The sequence below is a fragment of the Heptranchias perlo genome, chromosome 9, assembly GCF_035084215.1.
Source record: "Heptranchias perlo isolate sHepPer1 chromosome 9, sHepPer1.hap1, whole genome shotgun sequence".
Lineage (NCBI taxonomy): Eukaryota > Metazoa > Chordata > Chondrichthyes > Hexanchiformes > Hexanchidae > Heptranchias > Heptranchias perlo.
The window spans coordinates 33802752-33827143 of NC_090333.1; the positions used below are offsets into that span (position 1 = coordinate 33802752).

A 24392-nucleotide genomic window follows, 5' to 3' on the forward strand; every position below is an offset into this window, starting at 1 on the left:
ATATCGTGCACATTAAGTCAACTCGGAATGAAAACTTGCTTATGCGAGTGATTTTGGCACAGAGCATAAGAAAAGTATCTAAGTAAAGCATAAAAACGTAAAGCATTAACCATGGCCTAAGCTGCCTGTTCCAATGATGCAGGTGTATATTGATGACCCCATAGTATGATTCAAGGAGCATGATGAGAACATTGACAATTAACAATGGTATGGTGTCAACCTGTAGGTAACTATGACTGTGTGTCAGAATTTTGAAGATGACAGTTTAGCTTTGTTTTCGAACAAACTGATCTATCTATAGCTTATTAAAAATTTTGTGTCTGCATGCATTTCCTGTCTGTGCAACTTGATTTTCTATTGTCAAATTTTTGTCACTCTTTTTGTAAACTTTTCCCATTGCAAATGTAGCCACATAAATTTATAATGAGTTTTGCCTCTTTGCAATCACAGGGTAACCAATTTAATCTGCCCAATGAATTCCCATCAATCTCTCAAAATATTTTGTGAAAATTTTCTTCATCCACCATTTTTTTTCTCGCTCCATTTTTTTTGATGTCCAAAGTAAAAGTTTAAATGAAACAACATTTTGAAAAAAAAGTTACATATTTTGTAATAGCATCATTAAACTCACTAATTAAAATGTCTCCTCAATTACCCTCCTCTGACTGATCTAAATACCCTTTCCACCCCTCCCTTACCTTATTGCTCCGCCTCCCATCTTTTCTCCCAATCCTCCCCCTGCCCCTCTTATTTGCTGCCGCCTCCTCGTCCTTCCCATGTGCCCTCCTGCACTTCGTTTCCATCATCTCCAATCTCTAGCCTTGCTTGACCTGAAAAATTCAAATTGGTCTTGACGACCCAAGCCCCCATGGGAAATCAACCAGTAAACGTTAAAAGGTGGATTCAGCTGAGAGGAGTAGAGAGTGAGTTCATAACAATATTGGTGAAACTTTAAAATTTTAAATTTTGATCCTGCAGTCTGAGCATGTGCAGTTAGCACAATTTTCCAAGATGCATCAGTAGCATTTAAGACAATAAAACAATAGATTGCTTCTCTTTTTTTGGTCACCAATAAAATTTATTTAGTTGCTTTTCAAAATTAATTGAAGAAAAGCTAGAGTGTAAGTTTCCAAACTTTTTTATTCAGGTAAAATTGACATTTTAAAGAAAATTAGTGTGTATGTGTGTTTACAAAATGCAGGTTAATGATTACACCTCTGTTGCAGTTTTCATTGGTTTCTAATTAGAAAAATGCTATAAATATCAGGAAGCATATGAAGCTGAGAGCAAAAGAATCAAACACAGACAAACAGTGCCTTTTGTCATCCTAATTTAAGTTTTTTTTAAAAACACAAGTTGAATTTTGAAAACACACATGCCTTTCGTTATCACTTGTGTTTTGTTGATCATTAGAAAATGTAAATGTTCTAATTACTGATAGCTCAGGGAGGGAGGGAAGAGAGATACAGAGATTCTCTTAAAGGAACGAATCACAAAATACCAAAATTTTGTTGTTTAGTATTCCTTAGAAAATCACCAGTGAATCCAGTGCTGCCAGACACTGGATTTACCCGCCCCACCCCAAACCAATGTTAGGCCCATGCCGTCCTCTTCCCTTCACTGCTGACAGACTTCAGGAATCTACCAGTGAGCTGAACCTTGCATTCCACACCCATTTCTGCCAAACGCCATGTTATCCTCCATTGTAATGTCAAACCAATGGACCCTCTGCCCCTTCCGATACTGCCAGTCCCCAGCAGCCCTGTTGCAGTGCTGTAAAATTCCAGGACTCCCATCCCATTCCTGCCAAACCTGGCAACATATCCTCTGCACCGCCACCCCCCCCTCCCCAGGCCGACCAAAATGGAGAATTCTCTCTTCCCCACCTGGCCCCCCCAGCTCCTCTTAAACTCCAATACTGCTAAATATGAAAAATCTACTGCCAACTGCTACACCTTGCATGTTATTAGTCACTGAATCAGTGGCTCTGATGATATGCCCTACATGACATAAAAACCCCTGTCATGTTTTGAATTTTTTAAACTTATTTCCACAGGATTTGGGCAAGAGTGACTTTCAAATAGTGGGATTTTAAAGCTAAGTGTATTTGCACAAGTTTAAAAAAAATCTCTATAATAGATAATGAATACATTAATGGAATTTGTTTTCCCCAAAGATTATAAATGAGCAGTTCATGAGCCAGTCTTTGTAGTCGCTAAATACGCCACACCCATTGTGTTGATAAGTGAATGATCCCTTTTGGTTATGAACACAGAGATAAAAAGCATATTTCAAACAGAAATAGCATGAGTAGCTAGAAGTTATTTTGTTTTAAGTCAAGTAAAATCCACTGATGTGTGTGTTCATTATTTTATTTTATTACACAAAGATAAGTTGTACTGATTGAAATAAGTGCATCAGAACTGTTGCTCTGTATGTTTATGTACAGAGGTAAAAAAGCTTAATGGTTCGCATCAGTGTTTCTCAGTTTACCTTTAAAGAGAATGTAGAAACACGTGCAAAAGACCGGAATATCCAGTTAAAATCATAATGGGGCACTATGGTTATACTTTACACAAAAGCATAATTCAAGTTATATATTGGTGGGCAGTAGAAGCCCCACCTTTTAAATGTAAAATGGCACCTCTTACAGGAGTGACTGGCGCTGCTGTCCATGAGAGAATATCTAATGCAAGACCCTCAATTTGTTATAGCCCCTTTTTTTTAATAAAAGTGCATCTTCTGACTTGCCATGAACAATGCCATGGGATTGAAATTGCAAATAGATTGAAATTGCCTTTGGTGTATTCCTTCTGTATGTCAAATACAGAATTACAGATTATGACAAAATTGCATCCCTTCCCTGTTCTGTGTGTGGAAGTGGCTAGTAACTGCCCTGTGCCTATCACTGATACTGCAGCCTACATCTGAAACTCATTGTGGGCAACAGCAGATATAAATCCTTTTGTTGTTCCATGGCATGGAGATTTTTCCTTGTTACGGTAATTAATTTGTGTTAGAATACGTTGGGTTCAAACTACAAGCATGGTGAGAATCAGATTGCGTAGGAACAATTTGAGCTGAGTTTTTTTTTTAAGTAAAAACCTACTTTGTCCCAAGATAAGATGTAACTATGTGGAGCTAATGCGTTTCCAATATTTAAGATCATAAGGTGGTTTTAAAAGTATGATTGAATATATTGTGGATAAACTGGTTTCAGGGTTTTAGATAGGTTAATGATTGACTTAAATCAAAAGCAAAATACTGCAGATGCTGGAAATCTGAAATAAAAACAAAATGCTGGAGAAGCTCAGCAAGTGAGGCAGCATCTGTGGAGAAAGAAACAGAGTTAATGTTTCAGGTTGAAGAACTTTCGTCGGAACTGGAAGATGTTAAGAGTTAAAGTTTTTAAGCATGTACAGAGCCAGGGAAAGCGGGTGGAGGGGAGGAGAGGAAAGAACAAAAGGGAAAGGTCTATGATAGGGTGGAGGGCAGGAGTGATTAAATGACAAAAGGGATGATGGTGCCAGGCAAGCAATGTGGTAATGGGACAGGTTAAGGAACAAAAGATTGGTCAGGTGTGGCTGTGAATGGCAGCAGCAGAACCATTACTCGGACCTGCTGTCCGAAAACATGGGAGCAGTGGTTATGATCTGAAGTTATTGAAATCAGTGAGTCCAGAAGGTTGTAAAGTGCCTAAACGAAAGATGAGGTGCTGTTCCTCGAGCTTCCGTTGAGTTTCATTGGGGCAGTTTAAGAGGCCGAGGTCAGTGTGGGAGTGAGGCGGGGAATTAAAATGGCAAGTGACCGGCAGGTCAGGGTCACGCTTGCAGACAGAGTAGAGGTGCTCAGCAAAGCAATCGCCTCCTCTGCATTTGGCCTCCCCAATATAGAGGAGACCACATTGTGTGCAGCGAATACAGTATACAAATTTGAACGAAGTGCAAGTGAACTGCTGTTTCACCTGGAAGGAGTGTTTGGGGCCCTGGATGGTGGGAAGGGAGCAGGTGAAGGGGCAGGTGTTGCATCACCTGCTCTCGCACGGGACTGTGCCGTGGGGAGGAGAGCGGGTGTTTGGAGGTGATGGAAGAGTGGAGCAGGATGTTGCGAAGGGAGTGGTCCCTTCAGAATGCTGAAAGGGGAGGGGAAGATGTGTTTGGCGGTGGGATCGCACCGGAGTTGGTGGAAATGGCGGAGGATGATACGTTGAATGCGGAGGCTGGTGGGTGGAAGGTGAGGACGAGGGGGATCCTTATCATGGTTCTGGGAGGGAAGGGAAGGGGTGAGGACAGAATTGCTGGAAATAGGACAGACACGGTTGAGGGCCCTGTCAGCTACAGTGGAGGGCAATCCTTGGTTGAGGAAAAAAGACCTATCTGAAGCACTGGTGTGGAAGGTGGCATCGTCAGAGCAGATGCGACGGAGACGGAGAAACCAGTCCTTATCCGCCACCACCCTCCTCTGCCTGGCTGAACTTGCTCTTAGTTGAAAAACTTCTCCTTAGACTCCACTCACTTCCTCCAAATAAAAGGTGTTGCTATGGGAACCTGTATGGGTCCCAGCTATGCCTGCCTTTTTGTGGAATATGTGGAACATTCCTTGTTCCAATCCTACACAAGTCCCCTCCCTCACCTTTCTCTGGTACATTGATGACCGTATTGGTGCTGTTTCCTGCTCTCGTCCTGAACTGGAAAATTTCATCAACTTCGCTTCCAAATTCCACCCCTCCCTCGCCTTCGCATTGTCCATCTCTGACTCTTCCCTTCCATCTCTCTTTCCATTTCTGGGACTAGGCTGTCAACCAATATCCATTATAAGCCCATCGACTCCCACAGCTACCTTGATCACACTTCCTCCCACCCCGCTTTCTGTAAAGACTCTCTTCCCTTCTCCTAGTTTGTCAGTCTCCGTTGCATCTGTTCTAACGATGCCACTTTCCACACCAGTGCTTCCGATATGTCTTCCGTTTTCCTCATTCGAGGATTCCCCTCCACTGCAGTTGATAGGGCCCTCGATCGTGTCCATCCTATTTCCAGCACTTCTGCCCTCACCCCTTTCCTTCCCTCCCAGAAGCATGATAGTCCCCCTTGTCCTCACCTTCCACCCCACCAGCCTCCGCATTCAACGCCACCTCCAGCGCGATCTCCCCACCAAACACATCTTCCTCTCCCCTTTTCAGCATTCCGAAGGGACCGCTCCCTCCGTGGCATCCTGGTCCACTCTTCCAACACCCGCTCTCCTCCCCGTGGCACCTTCGCCTGAGAGCGCAGGAGATGCAACACCTGCCCCTTCACTTCCTCCCTTCCCACTGTCCAGGGCCTCAAATGCTGCTTCCAGTGAAACAGCAGTTTACTTTCCTTCTATCAATTTAGCATACTGTCTTCGCTGCACGCAATGTGGTCTTCTCTACATTGGGCAGATCAAACGCAGACTGGGTGATCGCTTTGCTGAACACCTCCGTTCTGTCCGCAAGCGTGACCCTGACCTGCTGGCTACTTGCCATTTTAACTTCCGTCTCATTCCCACTCTGACTTCTCTGTCCTCTGCCTCTTATACTGTTCCAATGACGCTGAACGTATGCTCGAGGAACAGCACCTCATTGGTTGATAGTGAGGAGGAAAGCTGTAGACTGCAGGAAGATATCCATGGACTGGTCAGGTGGGCAGAATAGTGGCAAATAGAATTCAATCCAGAGAAGTGTGAGGTAATGCATTTGGGGAGGGCAAACAAGGCAAGGGAGTAGACAATAAATGGGAGGATACTGAAAGGTATAGAGGAAATGAGGGACCTTGGAGTGCATGTCCTTAGATCCCTGAAGGTAGCAGGACAGGTAGATAAGGTGGTTAAAAAGTCATACGGGATACTTTCCTCTATTAGCCGAGGCATAGAATATAAGAGCAGGGAGGTTATGCTAAATAGGAAACAGAGTAGGAATAAAAGGGTCTTTTTGTGGGTGGCAGGCAGTGACTAGTGGGGTACAGCAGGGATCAGTGCTTGGGCCCCAGCTATTCACACTATATATCAATGATTTGGATGAGGGAACCAAATGTAATATTTCCAAGTTTGTTGATGACACAAAAGTAGGTGGGATCGTGAGTTGCGAGGAGGATGCAAAGAGGCTTCAAGGCGATTTAGACAAGTTGAGTGAGTGGGCAAATACATGGCAGATGCAGAATAATGTGGATAAATGTGTAGTTATCCACTTCGGAAGGAAAAACAGGAAGGCAGAGTATTATTTAAATGGTGATAGATTGGGGAATGTTGATGTACAAAGGGACCTGGGTGTCCTTGTACACCAGTCACTGAAAGCAAAGATGCAGGTGCAACAAGCAGTTCGGAAGGCAAATGGTATGTTGGCCTTCGTTGCAAGAGGATTTGGGTACAGGAGCAAGGATGTCTTACTGCAGTTATAAAGGGCCTTGGTGAGACCACACCTGGAGTATTATGTGCAGTTTTGGTCTCCTTACCTAAGAAAGGATATACTTGCCATGGAGGGAGTGCAGCGAAGGTTCACCAGATTGATTCCTGGGATGGCAGGACTGTCGTATGAGGAGAGATTGGGTCGAACTGTATTCACTCGAGTTTAGGAGAACGAGAGGGGATCTCATTGAAACGTATAAAATTCTGACAGGGCTAGACAGACTGGATGCAGGGAGGATGTTTCCCCTGGCTGGGGGGTCCAGAGGAGGGGTTACAGTCTCAGGATATGGACGTATGGAACTGAGATGAGGAGAAATTTCTTCACTCAGGGTGGTGAACCTGTGGAATTCTCTACCACAGAAGGCTGTGGAGGCCAAGTCACTGAATATATTTAAGAAGGAGATAGATAGATTTCTAGGCACAGAAGGCATCAAGGGGTATGGGGAGAGAGCAAGAATATGACATTGAGATAGAGGATCAGCCATGATCATATTGAATGGCGAAGCAGGCTCGAAGGGCCGAATGGCCGCCTCCTGCTCCTATTTTCAATGTTTAAGATGTGATTGCACTAGAGAGGGTACAGAGGAGATTTACGAGGCTGTTGCTTGGGCTGGAGATTGAATTGGCTGGGGTTATTTTCTTTGGAACAAAGGAGGCTGAGGGGAGATTTAATTGATGTACATAAAATTATGACTGGACGAGATAAAGTGGATAGGGAGGACCTATTTTTCTTAGCAGAGTGGTCAGTGACCATGGGGCATAGATTCAAAGTAATTGGTAGAAGGATTCGAGGGGAACTGAGGATAAATTTTTTCACCCAGACGGTTATGGGGGCTTGGAACTCACTGCTTGAAAGGGTGGTAGGGGCAGAAACCCTCAACTCATTAAAAAAAAAATACTTGGATGTGCATTTGAAGTGCCATAACCAACAGGGCCATGGACGAAGTGCTGGAAAGTGGGATTAAGCTGGGTAGCTCTTTTGCGGCCGGCACGGACACGATGGGCCGAATGGCCTCGTCCTGTGCCGTATCGTTCTATGATTCATCTTTCGTTTAGACACTTTACAACCTTTTGGACTCGACGTTGATTTCAATAACTTTCAATCATAACCACTGCTCCTATTTTTTTGGAGACAGGTGCTGGTAATGGTTCTGCTGCTGCCATTTACAGCCACTCCTGACCCATCTTTTGTTTCTTCACCTGTCCCATTTCCACCCTCCTTGCCTTACACCATCAACCCTTTTGTTATTTAATCACTCCTGCCCTCCACCCTGTCACAGACCTTCCCTTTTGTTCTTTCCTCACCTCCCCTCCTTTCCCTGGCTTTGTACTTGCTTAAAAACTTCAATTCTTTTAACATCTTCCAGTTCTGACGAAGGTTCTTCGACTTAAACGTTAACTCTGTTTCTTTCACGTCAGATGCTGCCTCACTTGCTGAGCTTCTCCAGCATTTTCTGTTTTTATTAATGATTGACTTAATTGGCCAAGTTTGAATAGATTATGTTGGGATGAACAAAATGGAATTTAAAATATCTTTTTTTTTACACAGGTGGAGCTTTCTGGTTCCTCTCCATTGCTCTTCAGGAAACTGAGTAATCCTGACCTCTCCTATTCATCTGGAAAAGTCTCTAAACTCCAACACCAGTTTAGTGAAGATGATGGCAAACTTCGAAGAGGGAGTTTTGGTGCATTGGGAGGTGAAGAGATGACTTATTTCATATTTATTGTCAATGGAAGATTTTAGCGTTGTGGATATTCAAATAAGTAGAACATGTAGAGGAATGTTGTATTCTGAGGGATAACTCGGAAGGTCCTATCTAAGTTAAAAGTTTGCAGGTCATTTAATATTTGAACTCTGGTTTCAAAAAGAAAATCAATCCAATGGGGGAAAAAAAAGTAGCCAGGATGAAACATTACATTCAGCTTAAGCTACTCGAGTGTGTTTCAAATCTGTAGCAAGCTCTCTGGGCGGTTTGGTGTCTGATATCAACCAAATCTCAACTGCTACTGATTTTGTAAAACACTCCTGATGTGTACTGGACACAATGTTTTGATATTGTGGTATTACTGAAAATGTAATTAGCAGCAAATCCTTTTGTGTGAGTCATCTCAAGTCCATGATATGAAGCCTACTGATGGTGCAAAAAACTGGAGAGCACTGTCATATAAATTTGTCCTTTTAAAAAAAAAAATTCTATTTATAATTTTTATATATTATACTTTTTTATTGTAATTTTTAAAATGGGAGCAATTTTAAGCCTGCAACCTAATGTGAGATTCGTGTGACTTGTAAACTCTTAATTTCATCCTTGTTCTTCACCTATTGACATCCTGGCTCAGTATGTTCACTTTGCCCTTCTTCCCTTCTCTTCCAACTACTGAGAGTGAGCCATCAACCTGTTTGAATCCTTCTATTGTCCAGTTCCGAGGGGCAACAAAAGCAGTCTAGAGTGATTTTAAGTGCTGCTGCTTTGTGGGGAAGTGTCTGATCTTAGCTCCTAATGGCATATTTAATATTGGGCATCACTCTGGCAAAATTAGTGTTATACCTCATTTTGGAATGCTGATATATTAGACATGCATATCAACCTAGAAAACTACCAAAAGCTGACAAACACCTGTCAAAAGTGACCCTGATTATAGAACAATGATGTGAAAAAAATATTGAAAATTCAGCAGGACACGGGGTTGTTGTAACTTAAGATGGAGGTTTGCCCAGCATTGTTTTATTTGACGGAAAAAGCATAATGACACAAAAGCCCGAAGGGGGATACAAGTATTAAAGGCACAAGATTTATGTTTTGGGATGGGGGTGTGGGTTGGAGGCATGAATTTTGACACTAGTTGTTTTTTCCTCCATTATTTTGGAGTCTACTGTAATTCTTCAAGCCAAAATAATTTCTTCAGGTTAGATATTTAAAATAAAGTAGTTGTACATACTTCAATACTAATCGACACAGTCCACCTCCTCCCAGTGGGGATTTAACCCAAATATAAGCAATATACATGCAATTAACATTTTGGACCCAAGTGTCTGAATGGTCAGGTTCTCTAGTGCAAAGTCACCTTAAATACTGTTAGATAATTGTTTCTAGTAACAATGTGACAACTGCCGAGGGTAACTCTCCTGATTTTTTTTTTCTTGTTTCCTCCCTTTTTCGATGTGGAACTTCTTGGCCTCAGCTTGAGGACAAGACTGAGAGAGAGTTAATACCCACAGTTGTATATTGTGGTAATAAACCCATGTTCTAGCCCTCTGCAGCGCAGCAGATTGGTGTTCCAACATGCAGCTCTACCAACAAAACATTTCAAAAAATCTTGGAACAGCATTTGGTGTAAACAATAAAAGTAGTATCTTCAGAAATAACATGTTGCCAAGTACTTTACGCTGGAAAGGACTGTGTTACCCAGGTGCTGTAAACAATGTGTTCAAAAGCAGTTATATACTGTTTGAACAGGGATTCACATTCTAAGACGGAGGCAAGTACATAAAGTTTATTTTTGGGCAATTAGGAACGAGTTCAGCATGAACACTTCTCTGAGAAGCTCGAAAGAGACAGTCTATGAGCAGACTGTTGCAGGGTTCCTAATACTTAGAATCCTAACATGTTGTCTGTCGCGGTTTGACCTTGACGTTTGCTACTCCAATTTTATAACGCAGCCTTGCCTTTCCTTAATCTCAATTTGGTCTCAATTACGGATGAAATATTCGTAGGCCTTATGATTTCCTTATTATTTTAATATATAACCTATACAGTGGTAAATTAGGATGCAGGCACTGATTAGCCCTGCTTTTAAATGCTTTATGCAGCAACCTTGGACTGTGTAGTCCTCCTTCCTCCCAGGTTTTGCTATAGTTAATAATGAAAATAAAATAGACAAATAATCTCATTGCTTAAAATTTTCTGCAGCTATGTTTGAGCAGATAATAATGAGTCAACGAAAAATTTTAAATGGCATAATTTTAGCTCCACAGTTCGCTCATTGGGTAATGCACCACCTGATTTGATAGAGTGCCATACAGAATAACAAAGCCTCAGTTAAATTCCTAGCCCGTGCTGAATTACTTGATTTTTGTCATGCAGGCCTGAGTTCCCTGTGAGGGGGTTTAAAAAAACAACAGATGGTGTTCCTGCTGCAGTCCACCATCCCCACTGAAAAGTATACATGCATGGGTGTGTGAGAACAGAATTGGGCTCAGCTGCGATACTCCCACAGTCAAATAACCTGCCAATACTTGCTGTCTCGGCTCACAGATAAGAGTAGCTTCTTGGGTACTGACTGACACCCATGTATTTGTTCCAGCATGAGTCAGTACCTTGAGAAGTTACGATTTGGGCTACTCCCAACTCTATATTTATGTTCATAGCAACAAGGCAGTTTCTATTGGCAGGCCCGTGTCTCCAATGATCCAAAACTTATAGACCTTATACGTGGGTTGGTGGATTGCACAACTAACAGTGGTCCTTTTCTTGAAATACGCACTGGAAAGATGTATGAGATGGCCACCATTTCTTACTGATTGTTAGGATAGGTGGAAAAACAACACATTGGCAGACCATATATTTCAGCTAAACTAAAAATTGTACTTATGGTCAGATAAAATTTTATGAGAAAAAATAAATCGGCAGATAAAAGACCAATTCAGTACTTAACTCTCGCCAATACTTAAAATCACTTTGAGACCAAAATAACAAAGTATTTCAGAATTGTTAGAATCATAAGAACATAAGAAATAAGAGCAGGAGTAGGCCATATGGCCCCTCGAGCCTGCTCTGCCATTCGATAAGATCTCAGCTGATCTTCGACCACATCTCCACTTTCCCGTCTGATCCCCATATCCCTTGATTCCCCAAGAGTCCAAAAATCTATCTCTATCAGCCTTGAATATATTGAACGACTCAGCATCCGCAGCCCTCTGGGGTAGAGAATTCCAAAAATTCATAACCGTCTGAGAAGAAATTCCTCCTCATCTCAATCTTAAATGGTCGATCCCTTATCCTGAGACGATGCCCCCGAGTTCTCGACTCTCCAGCTAGTGGAAACAACATCTCGGCATCTTCCCTGTCAAGACCCCTCAGAATCTTGTATGTTTCAATGAGATCACCTCCCATTCTTCTAAACTCCAGAGAGTTTAGGCCCATTCTACTCAATCTCTCCTCATTACATACCCTCGAATCCCAGGAATCAATCCAGTGAACCTTGGTTGCACAGTCTCTAAGGCAAGTATATCCTTCCTTAGATAAGGAGACCAAAACTGTGCACAGTACTCCAGGTGAGATCTCACCAAAGCCCGATACAATTGTACTTGTACTTAAATCCAATTGCAAAAAAAGCCAACATGCCATTTGCCTTCATAATTGCTTGCTGTACCTGCGTGCAACCTCATATTTCCCCACATTATACTCCATCTGCCACCTTCTTCCCCACTCACTTAATCTGTCTATATCCCTTTACAGACACTTTGTCTTCCTCACAGCTTACTTTCCCACTTAGCTTTGTATCGTCAGCAAACTTGGATACATTATACGTGGTCCCTTCATCCAAGTCACTAATGTAGATTGTAATTAGCTGAGGTTCAAACACTGATCCTTATTGCACCCCACTAGTTACAGCCTGCCAACCCGAAAATGACCTGTTTATCTCTACCCTCCGTTTTCTGTCCGTTAACCAATCCTCTATCCAGGCGAACCCCATGAGCCCTTATGTTGCATAACAACCTTTTTTGTGGCACCTTAACGAATGCCTTTTGAAAATCCAAATATACTACATCCATTGGTTCCCCTTTACCCTGCTAGTTACATCCTCAAAAAAAATTTGAATAAATTTGTCAAACACGATTTTCCCTTTTTTTATTCGTTCATGGGATGTGGGCGTCGCTGGCGAGGCCGGCATTTATTGCCCATCCCTAATTGCCGTTGAGAAGGTGGTGATGAGCCGCCTTCTTGAACCGCTGCAGTCTGTATGGTGAAGGTTCTTCCACAGTGCTGTTAGGAAGGGAGTTCCAGGATTTTGACCCAGCGACGATGAAGGAACGGCGATATATTTCCAAGTCGGGATGGTGTGTTACTTGGAGGGGAATGTGCAGGTGGTGGTGTTCCCATGTACCTACTGCCCTTGTCCTTCTAGGTGGTAGAGGTGCTGTCGAAGAAGCCTTGGCGAGTTGCTGCAGTGCATCCTGTGGATGGTACACACTGCAGCCACTGTGCGCTGGTGGCGAAGGGAGTGAATGTTTAGGGTGGTGGATAGGGTGCCAATCAAGCGGGCTGCTTTGTCCTGGATAGTATCGAGCTTCTTGAGAGTTGTTGGAGCTGCACTCATCCAGGCAAGTGGAGAGTATTCCATCACACTCCTGACTTGTGCCTTGTAGATGGTGGAAAGGCTTTGGGGAGTCAGGAGGTGAGTCACTCGCTGCAGAATACTCAGGTTCTGACCTGCTACAAGGTGCCACATAAAAGATTATTGCTCAAGATAAAGAACCACTGGATTGGGGGTAATATTCTGGCATGGGTGGAGGATTTGGTTATCTAACAGGAAGCAGAGAGTTGGGATAAACTGTTCATTCTCGGACTGGCAACCGGTAGCCAGTGGTGTTCCGCAGGGGTCAGTGCTGGGTCCCCAACTCTTTACAATCTATATTAACGATTTGGAGGAGGGGACTGAGTGTAACGTATCAAAGTTTGCAGATGATACAAAGATGGGAGGGAAAGTGGAGAGTGAGGAGGACATAAAAAACCTACAAGGGGATATAGACAGGCTGGGTGAGTGGGCGGAGATTTGGCAGATGCAATACAATATTGGAAAATGTGAGGTTATGCACTTTGGCAGGAAAAATCAGAGAGCAAGTTATTATCTTGATGGCAAGAGACTGGAAAGTACTGCAGTGCAAAGGGATCTGGGGGTCCGAGTGCAAGAAAATCAAAAAGTTAGTATGCAGGTGCAGCAGGTGATCAAGAAGGCCAACGGAATGTTGGCGTTTATTGCTTGGGGGATAGAATATAAAAACAGGGAGGTATTGCTGCAGTTATATAAGGTATTGGTGAGACCGCACCTGGAATACTGCATACAGTTTTGGTGTCCATGCTTAAGAAAAGACATACTTGCTCTCGAGGCAGTACAAAGAAGGTTCACTCGGTTAATCCCCGGGGATGAGGGGGCGGACATATGAGGAGAGGTTGAGGAGATTGGGACTCTACTCATTGGAGTTCAGAAGAATGAGAGGCAATCTTATTGAAACATATAAGATTGTGAAGGGGCTTGATCGGGTGGATGTGGTGAGGCTGTTCCCAAGGATGGGTGAAACAAGAACTAGGGGGCATGATCTTAGAATAAGGGGCTGCTCTTTCAAAACTGAGATGAGGAGAAACTTCTTCACTCAGAGGGTAGTAGGTCTGTGGAATTTGCTGCCCCAGGAAGCTGTGGAAGCTACATCATTAAAGAAATTTAAAACAGAAATAGACAGTTTCCAAGAAGTAAAGGGAATTAGGGGTTACGGGGAGCGGGCAGGAAATTGGACATGAATTTAGATTTGAAGTTAGGACCAGATCAGCCATGATCTTATTGAATGGCGGAGCAGGCTCGAGGGGCCGATTTGCCTCCTCCTGCTCCGATTTCTTATGTTCTTATGTTCTTATGCTCTTTTAGCCTTTCCTAAAACCATATTGACCATGCCTAATCATATTATGATTTTCTAAGTGTCCTATTGCCACCTCGTTAATAATGGATTCCAGCATTTTCCCAATGACTGATGTCGGGCTCACTGGCCTGTGGTTCCCTGTTTCCTCTCACCCTCCTTTCTTGAATAGCGGGGTTACATTTGCTACCTTCCGATCTGCTGGGACCATTCTAGAATCTAGGGAATTTTTGAAGATCATAAGTCATTGATATACTTTTAACTGGATCTTGGATCAACAAAATATGGGCAATTTGGATCCCCAGAGTTCCACCTTACCAGGTTGATATAATTCTGGTTTGGCCAAGTGAACTAAATATATGGCTGGAGCCATGCTGTATTTACTCCTGCCTGAGGTACCCCTGAATGTGTAACTGTCAATCAACATATGTCAAAGACACAATGGTGGGGAGATACTGCACTCCATGTTAATAACACTGATAGCCCAGGGTCTGGGTTACCCGGGAATTTCAAATGCTGACATAATGTGCATCCGGCCTGCTTTTTGTTCTGTTCGATAACTCAGCCATTAGAGATAGTCTTTAAGTTTTCATTTTTTATGATTGGAATCTACTAATAGATATCTAAAATTTCACAACTAGGAGAGAATTTCTGTTGCAACTTCACATGTAGTGACAAGAGACATTAATATCATGGGAGATGTGCTAGTATGTTTAATCATGTTGCGTCAGTGAATATTCCCAGGTATTATGCCATGTAATAAGATGTGAGATCTTCTGATTTATGGTAACTGAATATCAAATTCCATTTTTTATTAAATGGTATTTTGGAAATTTTACAAATTTGAGAATCAAATTCTATGATTGTCCATTTTTCTGTTTTAAAAAAAAATAAGTGAGTGGTCTTGATGATTATTGTATATTCCTTTACCGATATATATAACTTTTATTTCTTGTTCAAAGTTTTCAGTACGTGGGAACCAAGAAAAACTAGCTGTACTTCAAGTAGATAAGACACATGGTCCAGATGGGATGCCTCCTAGGTTGCTGAGGGAAGTAAGGGTGGAAATTGCGGAGAAGCTGGCCATAATCTTCCAAGTATCCATAGACACGGGGGTGGTGCCAGAGGACTGCAGAATTGCAAATGTTGCACCCTTGTTCAAAAAAGGGTGTAAGGATAAACCCAGCAACTATAGGCCAGTCAGTTTAACCTCAGTGGTGGGGTAACTTTTAGAAACGATACTCCGGGACAGAATTAACAGTCACTTGGACAAGGGTGGATTGATTAGGGAAAGCCAGCATGGATTTGTTAAAGGCAAATCTTGTTTAACTCACCTGAGAGGTTTTTGATGAGGTAACAGAGAGGGTAGATGAGAGCAATGCAGTTGATGTGGTGTATATGGACTATCAAAAGGCGTTTGATAAAGTGCCGCATGGTAGGCTTATCAAGATTGCGGCCCATGGAATAAAGGGGGCAGTAGCAGCATGGATGGAGAATTGGCTAAGTGACAGGAAACAGAGAGTAGTGGTGAAAGGTTGTTTTTCAGACTGGAGGGAGGTGCACAGTGGTGTTCTCCAGGGGTCAGTGCTGGGACCACTGCTTTTCTTGATATATATTAATGACTTTGACTTGGGTGTACAGGGCACAATTTCAAAATTTGCAGATGATACAAAACTTGGAAGGATAATAAACAGTGAGGAGTACAGCAATAGACTTGAAGAGGATATAGACAGGCTGGTGGCATGGGCGAACAAGTGGCAGATGAAATTTATCGCATAAAAATGCAAAGTGATACATTTCGGTAGGAATAACGAGGAGAGGCAATATAAACCAGAGGGAACAACTCTAAAAGGGGTGCAAGAACAGCGAGATCTGGGGGTATATGTGCCCAAATCATTGAAGATGGCAGATTGAGAAAGCGGATCTTGGGCTTTATAAGTAGAGGCATAGAGAACAAAAGTGCGGAAGTCGCGATGAACCTTTACAAAACACAGGTTCAGCCTCAACTGGTGTATTGTGTCCAGTTCTGGGCACCGCACTTCAAGAAAGATGTGAAGGCCTTAGAGAGGGTGGAGAAGAGATTTACTAGAATGATTCCAGGGATGAGGGGCTTTAGTTATGTGAATAGACTGGAGAAACTGGGGTTGTTCTTCTTGGAACAGAAACGGTTGCGAGGGGATTTGATAGAGGTATTCAAATCATGAAGGGTCTAAACAGAGTAGATGGAGAGAAACTGTTCCCATTGGCGGAAGGGTCAAGAACCAGAGGACATAGATTTAAGGTGATTGGCAAAAGAACCAAAATTGACGAGGAAAAACTTTTTTACACAGCAAGTGGTTAGGATCTGGAACGCACTGCCCGAGGGGGTGGTGGAGGCAGATTCAGTCGTGGCCTTCAAAAGGGAACTGGAAAAGTACATGAAAGGAAAACATTTGCAGGGCTATGGGGACAGGGCAGGGGTGTGGGTCTAGCTGGATTGCTCTTGCATCGATCTGGCGAGGACTCGATGGGCTGAATGGCCTCCTTCCATGCTGTAACCTTTCCATGGTTCTATATTAGGCAGCCATTAGTAGATTGGAGGTGAGTATGTAGAGTTTAGTAGTAGTGTGGTTGGAGGTATTGGTTGTGGTGTTGAGCAGCAGTTATGGTGCTTCAGTAATAGTGGGGAGTGGTCCCAGTGATTTGTAGCTTGGTAGTAATTTTGGGGTAGCATTTCTGGGCCTGGCGGTATTGTGTAGGAGGGGTGTCAGGGTGTGGACTGACCTGGGATATGGCAGCACTGGGGGTGGAAATTCTGGGAGCATTTGGAGGAGGTCCTGGTGTCTGTCTGCATGCGAGGGTGAAGAATCCGAGAATGTGGCAGGACTGAGGAAAATATTACGGTCTGGAGCACTGAGGGGTTCTTTGGATATGTCAGAACTGAGAGGGTTCCTGGTGTCTGGTGACACTGGGAAGGGTATGTGGACATCTGGCTGCACTGGGGGAGGGGGGCTGGTCTTGGTCTGATGATAATAGTAGGGAGAAGTATCAGTGTCTTGGTGCACTGGGGAGTGGGGTCATGGGTCTGTGAGTAAGGTTAGGGTGTAGGAGCATTGGTGAAAGGTATTGGAGGCTCAGGGCTGTCAGATATGGCAGCGCTGGGCAGGGGTGGTCATGGGGTCGAGCCCAGGGTGTGTCAAGTGGAGGATATCCTGGAGTGAAGGCATCTAATTCATTGGTGCGGGGTGGGGTGGAGCAAAGCCTGGCAGTACTGGAGAGGGGGAATCCATGGGCCTGGAGGGGAATCCTGAGGTCCTAGAATATTGGGAGATTTCCTGAAGTTTGAGAGCACTAGGACGGCAGCACCAAGGTTTGACAGTGAAGAGTGAGTCTGGAATCAGGCAGCATTGGGGGTAGGTGGGCCCAAGAAAATGCACCTCAATTCACCATTCCTCGCATTGGGGCTTCGAGCCTTGCTCCCATTGTTTCCCTCATCCTTCCCTCTTTGCACTACCCCTTTCTTACTCCTTCATCCCCCTCACTTCCTTACCTTTAAACCCTTATGCTGTGCCTTGTTAGCTCCCTGCTGTACCCCGTCTCACCTCAATATCTTGTGTCCACGCACTCTCACCCCATCCTCCATTCTGCATCACTTCAATCCTGCCTCTAATTTACACCAGCCTTCCCCATTCACCTTATCCCATTTTCCTCACCTCTGGTTGCCCCCAGCAGATGAGGCTTAAATTTAACATCTCATCTGTGAGACGGCACCTCTGACAATGTAGCCTAGATTATGTGCTGAAGTCCTGGAGCGAGGCTTGAATTTACAACCTTCTGACTTGGGCGAGAGTGCTACATCTGAGCCAAACTGATATTACGGAACAACAGAATGTTTTTGATGCCTTGTCTTCAGCACTTGACAATGCAATGATCTATTTTCCAACTGGGGTTTTGGTTTGTTTTTTTTTCAAATTATTTGCTTTAAGCACTGAGGTGGTGATTAATTTCTCGACGTAAGCTATTAAACCATAGGCTGAAACATTGCCAAGTTGAACTTGAAATCTGAAACAGAAAGATTTAATTTTGTTGCACTAGTGAAACTGTAACTCATAACCAAAATACAGAGTACAGTATTTTAAAATGTACAACATTCTATGTACTTTCAGAGCAATTGTGTCGAATGTGAATTATCTCTGTGAAGCCTTTCTGTAAATCTAAATGGTAATTGATTTTTATGCTGGAAAACTGTATTTGCTTTCCTCTTTGCTGGGAGGAAGGAGAAAGAACCAAACAGAAATCCTTTTTCCCTTGTATCTTAAGCACAACCTGTGTGAAGGTGGGAGGGTCAGATTCTCTAATCTGTGAACCCATCTATAACCATCTTCAGTACTCCTCTTCATTATCTGGAGAACATGGGTAAAACTCCACTTGCCATCTTGCCCTGGGGTGCCATTTTCTCATTTGATGAATTGAAAAACAAAGCAATTTGTTGGCTTGCAATTTGTAAGTTTCTGTTTCTTATCTCCAGTCCATGGTTGCTTTCTCACCATATCTGATCCATTGGTAGCCTTCACTGCATCAATGATTAACTCTTCGTACCAAAAGTTATATTTTATTTCTGTTCAAGGTTAACAGAGAAGGAAAAGCTATGGGATGTAATATCAGTCTGAAGTACTTGTCCACTTGTGCAGCTTTTATAAATATTAAAAAATTGGCATATTTCCAATCAGCTTCAGGAGATCTTCAACATTTTCTCGTTGCACAGAGATGCACCATTTAGGGTTTTAGTTGTCATTTGGAGCTGCTTCAAAGAGCTGGTTATGGGGCAGCTTGCATGCATCAATGACAGGCTGACTTGGTTCTGCAGGCTGACCCAGATATTCATTCTGAGATTATTAAAGTTAGTGCAAGACTGTTGCTGTGAAGCCTTTGAATAGGCTGCCTGCCTGCCCTTTACCCTTTCTGTAGGGGTTATAGTATGCTTATTAACTATTATTAGTTGATTTCCCATGGTGTTAATCAGGGCAAAATTTAAGAGAAGGTTTTGGTATTGAGCAGGCCTCAGCGGGTAACACTTCTGACTCTGTTTATTAATCTAGTCTCTTATTGGTCAGAATAATTACAGTATCTCTTTCTAAATCCAGTCCCAGCTGCCTCAGACTGCTCTGCAGCTGATAATTGAACTTTGAACCTCCATCTCTCTACCTCTTTGCCCCCCCCTCCTTTTAAGCCGCTCCTTAAAACCTACGTTTTTGACCAAGCTTTTGGTCACCTGTCCTAATACCTAATTATGTGGGTCGGTGTCAAATTTTGTTTGATAACGCTCCTGTGAAGCGCCTTGGGAGGTTTTACTACATTAAAGGCACTGTATAAATGCAAGTTGTTGAAGTTCAGTTGGAAACTAAACTTTTAAATATTTGTTGTTACTTTAAAATTAACTTCAACTTTCAGTTGTAGCTTTTTATTTTACTTCAAATGTTCAGTTTTCTCTGTGGATTGTGGTAGTGGTGTTGTGCCAATTTTAGAGGTGGGTAGACTTTGTCGTGGATAAGATTTATTTTCTGGACCATGCCCCATCCCAGAAAATTTAGATTTTTAACACTTCATTTTCTGCATGTTTCAGCATCTTGGAATAGACTTTTCAAGTATATCTAAATATTTTATGTAAATATAATATCTCATGATATTCCTTATGCAAAAACACACAAAATGGGATCTTTGGCTTATGGTTATTTTTTGTGTATTTTCTGGAGTCTGGTGCCTCCTAACCATATTAGGCACATCTCCTGTAATTGTGTTAAGTTTTAACATTTCTATCATGAGGGTATTAGTGACGGTGATCCAAAAAAGTATTAAACATTAAGGTTGAGAAGGGATTCCGCACGGTGTATTTTAGGACATTGATATAGTTAGATGTCATTTATATGGTGTGAAATCCAGATTTTTCTTCAGTATATTCAGGGTGAATCCACTTTGTCTGCCAGCAGTCGATAATAATGTGTCATCATTGAGTTTTTGCAAATTGCAGTTGGATGTGCTTAGTTCCTAGGCATTGGAAAACCTGATTTTGTTACATATTAGAAATTAACAGGTGAATGATACCAATGCATAGTATTAATCATTTCTTATTTAAATGAATTGATCATATTCAATTTTGCATAGGAATATAAAATTTATCTGTTCAAAGGCCCTCAATTGAGCAATGTTTCAAAACTTTTTTGTTTTAGTCATTCATGGGATGTGAGCGTCACTGGCAAGGCCAGCATTTATTGCCCATCCCTAATTGCCCTTGAGAAGGTGGTGGTGAGCCACCGCCTTGAACCGCTGCAGTCCATGTGGTGAATGTACTCCCACACTGCTGTTCGGTAGGGTGTTCCAGGATTTTGACCCAGCGACGATGAAGGAAAGGCGATATATTTCTAAGTGGGGATGGTGTGTGACTTGGAGGGGAACGTGCAGGTGGTGTTGTTCCCATACACCTGCTGCACTTATCCTTCTAGACGGTAAGGGACGTATAACAGGTCAGGTTGATAACACAAGTGAGAACCAGGCTGAATATAGACAGTGCAGAGGGGAAGTGAGAAAGGAAATAAGAGGGGCAAAGAAAGAGTATGAGAATAGACTGGCGGCAAACATAAAAGGGAATCCAAAAGTCTTCTATCTGCATGTAAACGGGTATTAAGAGGAGGGGTGGGGCCGATTAGGGACCAATAAGGCGATCCACTCATGGAGGCAGAGGGAATGGCCAAGGTACTAAATGAGTACTTTGGCAGCATCTTCCTCCTTTGTAAAGACAGATGCAGAGACTCAGTAAAGGAAGATATAGTTGAGATACTGGATGGGGTAAAAATTGATAAAGAAGAGGCACTAGGAAAGCTAGCTGTACTTAAAGTAGATAAGTCACCTGGTCTGGATGGGATGCATCCCATGTTGCTGAGGGAAGTAAGGGTGGAAATTGTGGAGTGACTGGCCATAATCTTCCAAACAACGGTCGATACAGTGGGTGGTGCCAGAGGATTGGAGAAGGGGGTGTAAGGATAAACCCAGCAACTATAGGCCAGTCAGTTTAACCTCGGTGGTGGGGAAACTTTGAGAAACGATAATTCGGGACAGAATTAGCAGTCACTTGGACAAGTGTGGATTGATTAGGGAAAGCCAGCACTGATTTGTTAAAGGCAAATAGTGTTTAACTAACCTGAGTTTTTTTATGAGGTAACAGAGAGGGTAGATGAGGGCAATGTGGTTGATGTGTATATGGACTTTCAAAAGGTGTTTGAGAAAGTGCTGTGTAATAGACTTGTCATCAAGATTGAAGCCCATGGAATAAAGGGGGCAGTAGCAGCATGGATACAAAATTGGTTAAGTAACAGGAAGCAGAGAGTCGTGTGACCGGTTATTTTTCGGACTGGGGTGAGGTGTACAGTGGTATTCCCCAGCGGTCAGTACTAGGACCACTGTTTTTCTTGATCTATTAATGGTTTGGACTTGGGTGTACAGGGCACAATTTCCAAATTTGCAGATGACACAAAACTTGGAAGTGTCGTGAACAGTGAGGAGGATAGCGAAAGAAATCAAGAGGGTATAGACAGCCTGGTGGCATGGGCAGACACATGGCAGATGAAATTTAATGCAGAAAAATGCGAAGTGATACATTTCTGTCGGACGAATGAGGAGAGGCAATATAAACTAGAGGGAACAACTCTAAAAGGGGTACAGGAACAGAGAGATCTCTGGGTATATGTACACAAGTCATTGAAGGTGGCAGGGCAGGTTGAGAAAGTGATTAAAAAAGCATACGGGATCCTGGGATTTATAAATAGGGGCATAAAGTACAAAAGTAAGGAAGTTATGTTGAACCTTGATAAAACACTGATTCGGCCACAACTGGTGTTTTGTGTCCAATTCTGGGCACCACACTTCAGGAAGGATGTGAAGGCCGAAGAGAGGGTGCGGAAAACATTTACTAGAATGATTCCAGGGATGAGTAACTTTATTTACTTGGATAGACTGGAGAAGATTTACAAGAATGTTGCCAGGGCTTGAAAATTGCAGCTGTGAGAACAGATTGGATAGGCTGGGGTTGTTTTCCTTGGAGCAGAGGAGGCTGAGGGAAGACTTGATTGAGATGTACAAAATGATGAGGGGCCTAGATAGAGTAGAAGGAAGTACCTGTTTCCCCTAGCGGAGAGTTCAAGAACTAGAGGACATTGATTTAAGCTGATAGGCGGAAGGATTAGAGGGGACATGAGGAAAAACTTTTTTACCCACAGGGTTGGTGTATGGAATTCGTTGCCCGAATGGGTGGTAGGGGCAGGGACCCTCAGCTCTTTTTTAAAAAGTACCTGGACCTGCACCTAAAGTGCTGTAAGCTGCAGGGCTATGGACCAGGTGCTGGAAGGTAGGATTAGAATGGGCATCTGGTTGTTCTTAAAACCGGCGCGGACCTGATGGGCCGAATGGCCCCCTTCTTTGCTGTATCTTTTCGATGGTACTGTGGTTCTAAGCTGGGGTTGTTTTCCTTGGAACAGAGAAGATTGAGAGGAGATTTGGTAGAAGTATTTAAAATCATGAAGGGTCTAGACAGAATAGATGGAGATAAACTGTTCCCCATTGGCGGAAGGGTCAAGAACCAGAGGACATAGATTGAAGGTGATTGGCAAAAGAACCAAAGGTGACATGAGGAAAAACATTTTTATGCAGCGAGTGGTTATGATCTGGAATGCACTGCCAGGTGGGGGCGGTGGAGGCAGTTTCTATCCTGGCTTTCAAAAGGGAACTGGATAAGTACTTGAAAGGAAAAGATTTGTTGGGCTGCAGGGATAGGGCGGGGGAGTGGGACTTCCTGGATTGCTCTTGCACAGAGCTGGCGAGGACTCAATGGGCCGAATGGCCTCCTTTTTTTGTTATTCGTTCACGGGATGTGGGCGTTGCTGGCAAGGCCGGCATTTATTGCCCATCCCTAATTGCCCTCGAGAAGGTGGTGGTGAGCCGCCGCCTTGAACCGCTGCAGTCCGTGTGGTGACGGTTCTCCCACAGTGCTGTTAGGAAGGGAGTTCCAGGATTTTGACCCAGCGACAATGAAGGAACGGCGATATATTTCCAAGTCGGGATGGTGTGTGACTTGGAGGGGAACGTGCAGGTGGTGTTGTTCCCATGCGCCTGCTGCTCTTGTCCTTCTAGGTGGTAGAGGTCGCGGGTTTGGGAGGTGCTGTCGAAGAAGCCTTGGTGAGTTGCTGCAGTGCATCCTGTGGATGGTGCACACTGCAGCCACAGTGTGCCGGTGGTGAAGGGAGTGAATGTTTAGTGTGGTGGATGGGGTGCCAATCAAGCGGGCTGCTTCATCTTGGATGGTGTCGAGCTTCTCGAGTGTTGTTGGAGCTGCACTCATCCAGGCAAGTGGAGAGTATTCCATCACACTCCTGACTTGTGCCTTGTACATGGTGGAAAGGCTTTGGGGAGTCAGGAGGTGAGTCACTCGCCGCAGAATACCCAGCCTCTGACCTGCTCTCGTAGCCACAGTATTTATATGGCTGGTCCAGTTAAGTTTCTGGTCAATGGTGACCCCCAGGATGTTGATGGTGGGGGATTCGGCGATGGTAATGCCGTTGAATGTCAAGGGGAGGTGGTTAGACTCTCTCTTGTTGGAGATGGTCATTGCCTGGCACTTATCTGGCGCGAATGTTACTTGCCACTTATCAGCCCAAGCCTGGATGTTGTCCAGGTCTTGCTGCATGCGGGCTCGGACTGCTTCATTATCTGAGGGGTTGCGAATGGAACTGAACACTGTGCAGTCATCAGCGAACATCCCCATTTCTGACCTTATGATGGAGGGAAGGTCATTGATGAAGCAGCTGAAGATGGTTGGGCCTAGGACACTGCCCTGAGGAACTCCTGCAGCAATGCCCTGGGGCTGAGATGATTGGCCTCCAACAACCACTACCATCTTTCTTTGTGCTAGGTATGACTCCAGCCACTGGAGAGTTTTCCCCCTGATTCCCATTGACTTCAATTTTACTAGGGCTCCTTGGTGCCACACTCGGTCAAATGCTGCCTTGATGTCAAGGGCAGTCACTCTCACCTCACCTCTGGAATTCAGCTCTTTTGTCCATGTTTGGACCAAGGCTGTAATGAGGTCTGGAGCTGAGTGGTCTTGGCGGAACCCAAACTGAGCATCGGTGAGCAGGTTATTGGTGAGTAAGTGCCGCTTGATAGCACTGTCGACAACACCTTCCATCACTTTGCTGATGATTGAGAGTAGACTGATGGGGCGGTAATTGGCCGGATTGGATTTGTCCTGCTTTTTGTGGACAGGACATACCTGGGCAATTTTCCACATTGTCGGGTAGATGCCAGTGTTGTA

At 43.6% G+C, this 24392-nt stretch overlaps 1 protein-coding gene across 1 annotated transcript in view; it reads left to right on the forward strand.

Moving 5' to 3' along the window:
- Positions 1-24392, forward strand: part of mast2 (microtubule associated serine/threonine kinase 2) — a 464493-nt gene that overhangs the window by 33419 nt on the left and 406682 nt on the right. Inside the window, exon 2 of the mRNA XM_067990160.1 lies at positions 7970-8117. Coding sequence (XP_067846261.1) covers positions 7970-8117 — 148 coding nt within the window. The remainder of the gene's footprint in view (positions 1-7969; positions 8118-24392) is intronic.